We start from the raw sequence: 12,250 nt of genomic DNA, 5'->3' as shown, positions 1-12,250 counted from the left end.
TGACAAAGATGATAGAATGGCCCTGGTGGGTAATGCTGAAATGGTGTTTCTTGTCTCAGGGTAGGGACCCATGGAACCTCACTGTGTGCGCCTGTCTTCTGTGGTTCTGTGAGAGAGAACTGAGCCAACATCTGGCTCTCCCTGAAGCTGTCTCAGATCAGTGCTCTGCCTAATAGCATCACTATCTTAAGAAACCCTAATAATCTCTTGTCTCTGGCTTCCATTCAAAGACCTGCAGGACACATCCCATCATCCCTATTGGAGGTCCAAGCATCCCAGGTAGTCTGTCATCACACAGATGTTTATTTCCATTTTGTGCTATAATCCCACCCCTCCGTTCATTCCACTATGTCTTCTACAGTTTACCGTGTGCATCAGCCAGCTCCCTGCCAGGCATTCCCACCACTCCTTCCCAGTACATTTATTCTTCCTCTTTGAAATACATATTTCATGTTCTTTTTTTTTTCTCAAACATCTCTCATATTTCATAGCAAATGAGATGACATCAGATATGAAACTGCATTATCTTCTAACCATCTAAACGGCTCACACCTACCTGACTAAATTCACGCATCCCAACTTCACTCTTGTTAAAATGGATTAAATGTCCCCACATGAATCTAATGCCAACCCCACCACATGCCCTGCATCTTAATTCTTTTTTTTCCCCTTTCAAGAACAGTCTTTTTAAATTACCCTCTTTCTTTTCTATATTGTCATTTTCTTTTTCTACTAGATTATTCCAGCAAGCAAGCATGCTTTTATGGCATCCATTAAAAAAAATTTCCCTGACCCTTAGACTCATTCCAACTACTGCTTCATTTTCTTTTTCCCTTTACAGAAAAACTCCTTGAAAGAAATTTTTATAATTGTCTACAGTTTTGCATCTCATTCTTTAATAAACTTACTTTAATCATGCTTTTATCTCCATCATGCCATTAAAATGATTTTCATCTGGATCAAGTGCTAATAATAGCTAACACAGAGTGCCTGCTATGAGGCTGGGAATGCTCTAAATACTTTGTACATATTAACTCATTTAGTCCTCTAACCAGTCATATGAAGATAGTGCTATTAATATTCATCCTTTAGATATGAAAAATGCTAATCAGAGATAGTTGCTGACTTGGGCAAGGTCACACTACTATTTAGAAGAGCTTAGATGTGAACCCTGGAGAAGGAAATGGCAAACCACTCCAGTGTTCTTGCCTGGAGAATCCCAGGGACAGGGGAGCTTGGTTGACTACCGTCTATGGGGTCGCACAGAGTCGGACACACTGAAGCGACTTAGCAGCAGCAGCAGCAGATGTGAACCCAACTACTTCTTGCCTAGAGAATCCCATGGTCAAAGGAGCCTGGTGGGCTGTAGTCCATAGGGTCTCAAAGAGTTGGACACAACTGAAGCGACTTTGCACACGTGCACTCTGGTTTTGGAGGCTCTGTTTGAACCGCTGCACCATAATACTGCTTTAGTAGACAATTATTTTGCTTTATTTATTAAAGCTTTCAGCAGCATTTGAATAACTGACCAATCTATGTTTCTTGAAACAGTTTATTCTTTAGTTTTCCATGCCTTGTCTCATGTTCTTTTCCTCTTACTTCATGTTCTGCTCCCCAATTCTAGAATTAGGTTCTAGACTATTATTTATCTGCTTCTCTATCAGTAGTCTTTTCATGGTAATTAGTCAGTGTATGACTTTAAATATCACCTATTAACCTAACTCACTTAAGTGTTTATCTGCAGTCCAGATCTCTTTCCTGAACCCCACTGTGTAAATGATGCTGCCTGATTTACACCTCTCCTCCAGTGTCTTATAAGACTCTCAGACTTAACAAAGACAAAACAGAAGCAAGCAATTCTGACCCAACCCAACTGTTAACAAACACCTCTTTCCCAGGCCTCTTCTATCTTCCAGAACCACCAACTTTTAATTCCTTAGGACAAGCTTAAAAATAATCTTTAACTCCTCTTTCCCTCACAGCTCACATTCAGTCCATTCAAACCAACTCTACCCTGAAATACCTCCTCATCTGGCACTTCATTCCAACTCTTAGTCTAGTCTGTGTCCCATCCTTCATCTCCTGAACTCCTGTAGCCCCTTCATGATTGGTATCCCTGCTTCCACTCTTGCTTTCTTCAGTCTTTTCTCTAAAGAGTGGCCTGAGTAAACTCCTAAAGCATTAATGAGATGATGTGCCTGACTCTTTGTGACCCTGTGGACTGTAGCCTTGCCAGGCTCTTCTGTCCATGGAATTTTCCAGACAAAATTACTGGAGTGGGTTGCCATTTCCTTCTCCAGGGGATCTTCCTAACCCAGGGATCGAACTCAGGTCTCATGTATTGCAAGCAGATTCTTTACTATCTGAGTTACGGGAGAAGTCCTAATAAGATAACATATCCACTCAAAGGTTTTGTCTTGTAATGAGAAAAAAATTCAATCTCTTTACTGTGGCACACCTGCCCCTAAGCCATTTCCCTCTGTTTCTGACACATTGTCCTCAGCCTCTCAGTTGTTCCACCATGGTGCAGCCACACTGGTCATCTTGCTGCCATTTCCCCATTTCAGAACCATGTCATCTGCTGCTCCATCCCTTTGGAAACTTATTCCTTTCTTAGCTCTTCATCATGGAGGCTTCCTTTCTCATCACTCAGGTCATCACTCAGATTACTTCCTCAGAGAGGTCCTCCCTGAGACTCTTATACAATTCTGCCTTCTCTCCCTGTTTGGTTACTCTCTATCACATTACCCTATTGCATCTCTTTTAAGAAGCTAGAAAATCTACTGTTTTCTTACTTAATTATTAGTCCCTAAGGATTATTCACTTTCTCCACAGGCGTATGAGCTCTTCGAGGGCAGGTCTCTATTCATCTTATGCATTGTTGCATCCCCATTACTTAGAACTATCCCTGATATGTGGTAGTAACTCAATTAGAGTCTGTCATACAGAGTGAAGTAAGTCAGAAAGAAAAATAAATATCGTTTATTAACATATATATGTGGAATCTATAAAAATGGTACAGATGAACCTATTTGCATAGCAGGAATAGAGATACAGATATAGAGAACAGACATGTGTACACAGGAGGGGAAGGAAAAGGTGGGATGAACTGGGAGATTAGGACTGACTTACACTACCATGGAAGGACTGATCATTGGAAGGACTGATGTTGAAGCTGAAACTCCAATACTTTGGCCACCTGATGCGAAGAGCTGACTCATTTGAAAAGACCCTGATGCTGGGAAAGATTGAGGGCAGGAGGAGAGGGGATGACAGAGGATGAGATGGTTGGATGGCATCACTGACTCAATGGACATGAGTTTGGGTAGACTCTGGGAGTTGGTGATGGACAGGGAGGCTGGGCGTGCTGCAGTTCATGGGGTGGCAAAGAGTCAGACACAACTGAGCGACTGAACTGACTGACACTACCATGTGTAAAATAGATAGCTAGTGGGAACCTGCTGTATAGTACAGGGAGCTCAGCTCAGTGCTCTGTGGTGACCTAGAGGGTGGGACAGTGGGTTAGGAGGGAGGTCTATGAGGAAGGAGATATACATATACATATAGCTGATCTGCGTTGCTGTACAGCAGAAATTAACAACATTGTAAAGCAATTATACTCCAGTAAGAAAAGGGAATAAGTGAGGTTCAGTGTAGAAAGCAGTACTTTGACCTGAATATTACATAAAGCATTCAATAAATTGAGAGAAAGTGAATCATTATTAGCTAAGAAAATATTGTTGTCTAGAGCACAAGGAACAGAAATTTGGCTTTCAAGTTTTTACCTTTTGTAGAGATAGCCTTCTGCTTGAAGCACACACAGAGAAATCCCTGTTTGTATCTACCATGGCAGAAAAACCTTCATGACATTGGAAATGGTACTTGCTTCTTGCAATTCTTTTGAGGATTATGTGTCAAAGCTATACCTGAGTCTCTTGGTCTCACATAGGGAAGGAGGTGGACAGTGAATGTGATCTGTTCTCACGAGAAAAATCTAAACAGTCTAGCCTGAGTCCCTGCTCAGTGGTTCCCCATCTCTAAGGGGAAAATTAATATAAATGCATGATGTCCTAACCTTATTTACAAAATGGGTCTTAATATGTTTATAACATTAAATAACTTCAGATGTCCTACTTTTCTATTTAAATCTCTGTTTTTATAGCAATCACATGCTTTAAAATTTCTGAAAACATAACATTTCAACAAACGTTTGATTTTAAGCTGTTTTTTATTTTTAGCAGATGGAACTTTTGGTTTATCATTTCACAGTAGGGTTACTACTTTGAAGAAGATATGCTGGGGAAAAAGAAACAATGAAGGCAAGCTTGAACCCTATCCTAATGTGATGAGTGGGGTCCAAAAATGTCAATCACATCAGCAGCTGGGTAGCCTTACTGTGAGGCTGAGAAAACGGCCAGTGGAGCCTCACAGCGTGTTGGACTGGGTTTTGCCAGGGCAGATATAAGTCTGTCCACATTCTGGCTGTGGTTGTTGCCATTTGGTGGCAGTTGTTCCCTCAGGCAAAATCCGCAGGAATGATCTGTGGGTCCTGAGACTGGATGGGACTTTCAGGAAAATGGCAGCAATTTAAAAAAATCACCCAGTTAGTTCATTTCCAAGAAAACTGAGCAGAAGAATGCTGAGGAGGTGGGTTCCCACCCTCAGACTTCCTAAGTTCTGAAAAGAAATTCCCTTCCTGACTCTTAGCCTCAACCCGAGAGAGAATAACCTAAAGACTATCACCTTTATCAGCCCACCCACTTTGAGAATAAGGCTTGTCTCAGCCCCAGTAGAGGGCACTTTGTCTATGGAGTGACCCTACTTTGATCAACATATTGAACAAAAAGGTGTTAAAAAAAAAAAAGCCACATGCAAATAAATATATTTTTGATGGCACCACATATTGCCTCTATATTTCAGACTGTTTGTTCTAACAGCTCATTCTAATCTAGCCACTAACTGTTCCTGCTTCACCAGGCATTTACTGATAGAAATGGTCCTACTACATTTAGCAAAGAAATCAAATCTGCCTTATGGAGTCAGCATCATTGTATTTCTAGTTTCATGCATGGTGGACCCTTTATAGAGCTATATTTAATGCACTTCTAATTAAAAAGGGAGGGAAGTATCCAAAGCTTTCTCAGTGTTGTCTCATCTTTTGTTTTTTTTGTGTGCAGCTCACCATGTTAAAACAGGCACTTGCGAAGTGGTGGCACTCCACAGATGCTGTAATAAGAACAAGATAGAAGAACGGTCACAAACAGTCAAGTGCTCCTGCTTCCCTGGGCAGGTGGCGGGCACCACGCGAGCTGCTCCATCTTGTGTGGATGGTGAGGCTTTCCATTGCTCTTGTGATAGTGTAACTGGGGACTGCATAGAACTGGAATCTCACAGTGATTCTCAGTTCTGGGGTTCATCTGGGGGGCCACACCATCAATCATATGGTTGGCATGAGATCATTTGAACAGCATTCTGAAATTTAAAATCCACTGAAAGAAGGTCTAAGGACTTGCACAGTCTTATAGCAAAAGGCACTATAATCAGGTTCCAAGAAGTCCATGTACTTCTTACTTTGATACCATGAAATACTGATTTGCTAGTGGAGGGCCAGTGTGTATGTTTGTGTGTGTAAATTAATTGGCAAAGGCAATATAAAAATAGATGATTAAATAGTTTGGGTCCTTAAACCCATGGATGGTTCTTAAGAATGAAAAAATAAATATCATACATATGAATGAATGTTTAGTTGTGGATAGAAGTCACATGAAATATTTTTATAGAGATTCATCAAAATGTTAATTTCTTTCTTGGAGGATTCACCAAATAGGATATAAATATTTATGTGGATCTGTATAATTGATGTGATCATAAATAATATTTTGTTAAGTGCTCATATATTTTCATGATGCATTCTTTGCAATGATCGTTACTGCCCATAGTTTAAAAAAAAAAAAAAAAAGACATCAATTTGAATGCCTTCCTGATTTTAGTCTACTTGGGGGAGATATTACATTGATTCTAAAATATTGATTCTAAACTGGTCATAGACTCAATTTCTTATATGTTTATGTCTATACATAAACATAATACTACATCCACATAATTTGTTTCTAATATGCTAATTTCAATGAAACCTATGTGTTTGTATGAAAAACCCTTCAAAAATGTGCCTATCATTAACAATTCTGTATTATACACTGAACATATATAATAATATTTACCCTCTTAAAGTTTTAAGTATTCTTATCACAGTAAAATTTTTTAAAATTAAAAATATTTTTAGTCAGAAAATCTATAAAAATTTACTACCTTTGGACCAAAACAACAAAAAAAAGCATGCACACCCAGACAATTAACAAGCCCAAATAGAAAATCTTGAATTGCTTTTTTTTTCAATCTATAGCTTCCATAGTGGAACAGAAATGGTGGTGCCATATGCAACCATGTCTTGAGGGAGAGGAATGTAAAGTTCTTCCAGATCGGAAAGGATGGAGCTGTTCCTCTGGGAATAAAGTGAAAACAACTAGGGTAAGTGGACAGTCAGTCTGTGAAAGTTAAAGATCGCTGAATTCATAGAGCATGGAGCATGTGCAGTGACCTCTTTAAGTGGTTGTAGGATTGAGAGGGTACAGTTTTACACGGTACATTTTTTCCTCATTTTCTCCCTATTCATTTTTTCATAGCACATTTTTGTTTCACTCAGAATAACATCTGTAGGTTGCCAACAACTGTCGTGTTACCTAATAATTAAATACTGTTTATTCCTTGATAAGATACTCACAGTAATGTGAACCGCCTCCGACCCCTGCCGGAGGATGCATGTTAAATGCTGGGGAGGTGACCCTAATCCCTCATTCTTCTGATGGATAGTAATCTGAATAAATCCTAAAAAAAAGGAGAATTTATTTATGACTCAATAAACATTTCCTAGTTAATATTCTTTCATTTTTGTGAAAGTAATTCTTTTGACCTCCCTAATTTCTGGATCAATAAATAGTTTTCTAATGGTTGCGTTTGTAATCACTGTAATGAATTACCTAGTGGAGTTTTCAAATCTCAGGGTCAGTATAAAAGGAATGCTCTTCAGATGGTGATGTATTTCACCTTGCAATGACTGATTTCTGGGGAGAAGTGAAAAATACTTTTATTCTTTGATTTTCTAATTACCTCCAATGGATATTGTAGACTGGCAGAATTTAAATTCTTTGTGGAATCAGCAGATGAAAGTTCTGTCTTATTTTGATTTTTGCTCTGAAGGGAAAGCTGACTATTGCTTATAATTGGATAATTGGGGACTAGAAGATAATAATGTTTTATAAAAAGTAACATTAAACTAGAGACTAGTTAGGGTATTATTTAACAATAGCAGTTTCTTATTTTTTTTTTTTTAAATCTTGTCTGGACATATTCAAGAGGATTAATTTAAAATCCCATGAGATATATAATGTTGAGTAATATCTTTAGTGTATTTTCTGTGTATTCAGCCATACACAGAAGTAACCAAGTTTATAATAAATAATAACGTTATATTTTGTCAAATGAATCATGACTCTAACTTGTCAGTTAAATGCTGACACTCCTTTCTAAAATCCATGGAGGGCATGATCAGTTAATTAGAATAATTGTATTATTCAGTTAGCACATGATATAACCCATATTGATTTGTTAAAATCATTCTAGCAATATAAAACTTCCTTATAAGCTACTTATAGCATGAAAATCCGCCCCCAATTATTAATCCTTGGTCTAAAATAACACTCATGGAAATGTGTGAAGATTTGATTATGAAACAATTTTTTTAAAGTAGTGATTCATCTAACATCTATGGTTTTCATCCCTTTTTATGGCTGAGTAATATTCCACTGTATATATGTACCACAGCTGCTTCTTTATCTGCTCCTCTATTTATGGAAATTCTGGCACCCCACTCCAGTACTCTTGCCTGGAAAATCCCATGGACAGAGGAGCCTGGTAGGCTGTGGTCCATGGGGTCGCTGAGGGTCGGACACGACTGAATGACTTCACTTTCACTTTTCACTTTCATGCATTAGAGAAGGAAATGGCAACCCACTCCAGTGTTCTTGCCTGGAGAATCCCAGAGACAGGGGAGCCTGGTAGGCTGCCATCTATGGGGTCGCAAAGAGTCGGACACGACTGAAGTGACTTAGCAGCAGCAATAGTAGGTTGCTTCCATATCCTGATTATTGTAAATAGTGCTGCAGTGAACATGGGTGCATGTACTTGTTTGAATTATGGTTTTCTCTGGGTACATCACAGGAGTAGGATTGCTGAATCATTTGGTAGCTCTAGTTTTAGTTTTTTAAGGAATTTCTGTGCTATTCTCCATATTCTTACCAACAATCCAAGAGGATTCCCTTTTCTCCACATCTTATCCAGAATTTATTGTTTGTAGATTTTTTCGATGATGGCTATTCTGACTGGTGTGATGAGATATCTCATTGTAGTTTTGATTTGCGTTTCTCTAATAATTAGTGATTTTGAGCATATTTTCATGTGCTTGTTAGCCATCTGCATGTCTTCTTTGGAGAAATATCTGTTTAGGTCTCCAGTCCATTTTTGATTGGGTTGATTTTTTGATACTGAACTATATGAGCTGTTTGTATATTTTGGAGATTAATCCTTTGTCAGCTGTTTCATTTGCAAATATTTTCTCCCATTCTGAGGGTCGTCTTTTCATTTGTTTATGGTTTCCTTTTGCTGTGCAAAAGTTTTTAAATTTAAATAGGCAGAGTTTTGAATGGACCTGGAGATTGCCATACAGAGTAAAGTCAGAAAGAGAAAAACAAATATTATACATTAACACATACATGGAGAGTTTTAAAAAATGGTATGATTATCTTGTTTGTAAAGCAGAAATAGAGACACATATGTAGAGAACACATGGATACCAAGGAGGAATGCTGGGGAATGGAGGTAGAATGAATTGGGAGGTTGAGATTGACATATATATAAATACTATGTATAAAACAGATAATTAATGAGAACGTCCTATCTATACAGCACAGAGAACTCTATTCACGCTCTCTGGTGACCTAAATGGGAAAGAAGTCAAAAAAGGGGATGTATGTTTATGTATGGCTGATTCACTTTGCTGTACGGTAGGAACTGACACAGCAGTTTAAAGCAACTATGCTCCAATAAAAAGGCTCTATGTTTTTATTAAATGAGCGGATAATGATGAAGCTAACATTTATTAGATACGTAAAATATATGTCATATACTGAAAACGTGCTTCATGTGAATTAGCTTATTTAATCCTCTTAATAGCCTGGTAAAGAAGGTAATATTATCTCCTTTTCACAGCTGAGTAAGTCAAAGCTTTAAAATGTTAAGTGACTTTTCAAGGTCATATAGCTAATTAATGAGAAGTTAGGGTTCAAACTATACATTTTTTATTGCAGAACCTAACCTCTGAACCCATAGTTTATACTAGCTCATTTAACTTATATAACTGTGATTAAAACTTACTATAATTCTGTTCAAGCAGACCTTTAAAAATATTTTTAGCTTTTCAGAACATTGAAATGAAAAGGTCGGGACCATGTGATCTAAATTCTTGTAATTAATTCTTTCACAAGTGTTGCTTTACTCCCTGTTTGGCCATATTATCAAGAGTTCAAATAAAACTGAGTCTCTTCTTCACAAATTCTTCCTAGTGTAATTAAACAAGATGGATAAAAGACTGAGCGCTTGTGAGTAGGGAAGACCACATCTAGATCCTCTGGTTTATTTTAATTATAAGTTTATATAATTAATGTACTTACAGTGGATTGCCCTTTTTATTTTTCCTTCATCTCTTTTGCCCTGGAGAACAGCTGTAAAACCTCCTGGAAGACACTGTTGAAAGGTTTCATGAAACAGTAGATGTTTGTATTAAATTATGTTTTAATAATTCCTTCCAAGCCTGAGAGTCTTTGATTCTCATTTAAAAAGGAAAAATCATTATATATAAGAGAAGATAAAAGGCTTGAAAGAAGGAGCTTCTTGATTATACAATCAAAGTAAATTATTTTTATTTTTTGCTTCACAAGTAAAAAGATTGCTGGTGAAAATGAAGCTACTTAGATGTTTTCACCTAAAGGAGCATCATGGCATTTCAAATGGCTGGGCAAAATGATGTTAAATTATGAATGTGAGTTTGGCTTACACAACAACGTGGGTGAATTTCCCCGAAGCCCCAAAGAAGAAAAGTTCCCAAGGTCACCATGTTGTTATTGTTCTGCCATCTCTGTTGAAATAGCCCCAAAAGTACAGGAGATAAGAAAAATTCTTGAAACAGTTCTGGCACATTACTTTACCCATAGTGAAAGTGTTGGATAGAGGTAGGGTCTGCCATACTTAGATAGCAGCAATATTGTTGAGAAGAAATCTGATTACTGTTCTAACCACTGGTATTACTATCCAGTTGAATAAGGTAGCCATGACTGTGGGGAGCCAACAAGCCCTTGAGGCCCTGATTTGGCAGGTCCTAGCCACAAATGCGGAGAAGGCAATGGCACCCCACTCCAGTTCTCTTGCCTGGAAAATCCCATGGACAGAGGAGCCTGGTAGGCCACAGTCCATGGGGTCGCTACGAGTCGGGCACGACTGAGCGACTTCCCTTTCACTTTTCACTTTCATGCATTGGAGAAGGAAATGGCAACCCACTCCAGTGTTCTTGCCTGGAGAATCCCAGGGACAGGGGAGCTTAGTGGGCTGCTGTCTAAGGGGTCACACGGAGTTGGACACCACTGAAGTGACTTAGCAGCAGCAGCAGCCACAAATGGGAACATCTAGAAGTTAAGCAGGAATAGGTTATAAAGTAACTGAAGAGCTGCTCTCAGCCAAAAGCCATTTGGGTTTCTTATGCAGAATATGTTGATCTTGTGGGATTACACTGCAAGCAAAATGGCTCAAGAAATGATTAAAATTTGCAATAACATACACCCTCCCTCATAATTGCCCATATCCAATCTGGAGTACTCTGGTAAATTTAATGTTAGAAGAGAAGCAGTCAGCCAAAAACATCAATGAGGCTTGCTTGGCCTCAGCAGAGATGCATGATACTTTCCAGAATTGACTACAGATCAGGGGCTGGGTGAATTCCTCATTTAAGACTAATTTGGAACTTACATTGTACTTCCCATAAATGCTAATTATATCCTCCTTCTGTCTTTGTACTAGATTCAGGAAGCTTATTGTTATAACCCATTTTCTATTTGTCCTAACAAGGGGAAAAGGCATAGCATAGACAGGCCTTGTTGGAGCATCAATATTTTGCATACATGCTCTTCAAAACTTCAAACATTTATGCAGAGAAAGGAGGATGCAACATTTGTTTCCCAAGCCCTACTTCTCACCTAAAGGTAAAACTTAATGACTGCATACAACATCTGTAAGCATCTAGTGTATTACTTTAAAGAACTCCTAAGTTAAAAAGAAAAGAGCCATGAAAGGCTTTTGATTTTGAACTCACTTTCAAAGATAAATAATAAAGAACTTTTCAAAGAGTCATTAATAAAAGAATAGTCTTTCCACTGTGAAAGAGCACATAATTATCTGCTAATTATAGAATAGAAAAGTAGCAGAGGGGAAAGGTGCTATAGAACATGTAAGAGTTGAGAAAAAAAAATCTTTGATAACATTGTTGGAATCCTCAGAAAAAATAGACTGTGGTTCATTTCTTTTAATGTTTGGATATACTTTCTCTGTGGAATATCTCCTAAAAGAAGTCACATTCTAATTTTAGGATTTACAGCCCTTCAGCATTGGTACAGATTTCAAATTTCAGTGGTCACACAGCTCTGAGGTCTGTTTCTTACCTAAGGATAAGTGAACTTGAGTTGATATTATACAAGAGTTTTATATTTTCATTAAAGATATTATCTTTATGAATCATGAATCCTCATATGCCTAACAAGACATTTTCTGAGTAATTTTTAACTAATTGGAATTCTTTCATCTTTACTCGTTTACTTAAAATGCCTTAAACAGATAAGAACTCTAATTTTTTAACATCACTTCAAACATAATGGATTTTAAGGGCATAAAATATGATTTTACTTTGTTGTGTAATTCAATGAGAATCAAAAATACTAAAAATTTCCTGTACCTAAATATTTTATGGTAAAAATGCTCATATTATAATCAAAGCAACAAAATCAAATATGAAAATATTTACTTAGCTCTTAAAGTATGCTGGGTACTCTGCTAAATACACTGAAGGTATTATCTTATTTAATTTCCCCAA

At 37.7% G+C, this 12,250-nt stretch overlaps 1 protein-coding gene across 1 annotated transcript in view; it reads left to right on the top strand.

Annotated features, from left to right (window-relative positions):
- The window catches only part of TAFA2 (TAFA chemokine like family member 2), a 565,192-nt gene that overhangs the window by 512,537 nt on the left and 40,405 nt on the right, over positions 1 to 12,250 (top strand). Inside the window, exons 3-4 of the mRNA XM_005886926.2 lie at positions 5,178 to 5,330; positions 6,404 to 6,528. Of these exons, the coding sequence (XP_005886988.1) occupies positions 5,178 to 5,330; positions 6,404 to 6,528 (278 nt within the window). The remainder of the gene's footprint in view (positions 1 to 5,177; positions 5,331 to 6,403; positions 6,529 to 12,250) is intronic.

The sequence above is a fragment of the Bos mutus genome, chromosome 5 (assembly GCF_027580195.1).
Source record: "Bos mutus isolate GX-2022 chromosome 5, NWIPB_WYAK_1.1, whole genome shotgun sequence".
Classification (NCBI taxonomy): Eukaryota; Metazoa; Chordata; class Mammalia; order Artiodactyla; family Bovidae; genus Bos; species Bos mutus.
The sequence above is the reverse complement of the archived record's forward strand: the minus strand, read 5'-3'. Positions and strand labels throughout refer to the sequence as shown.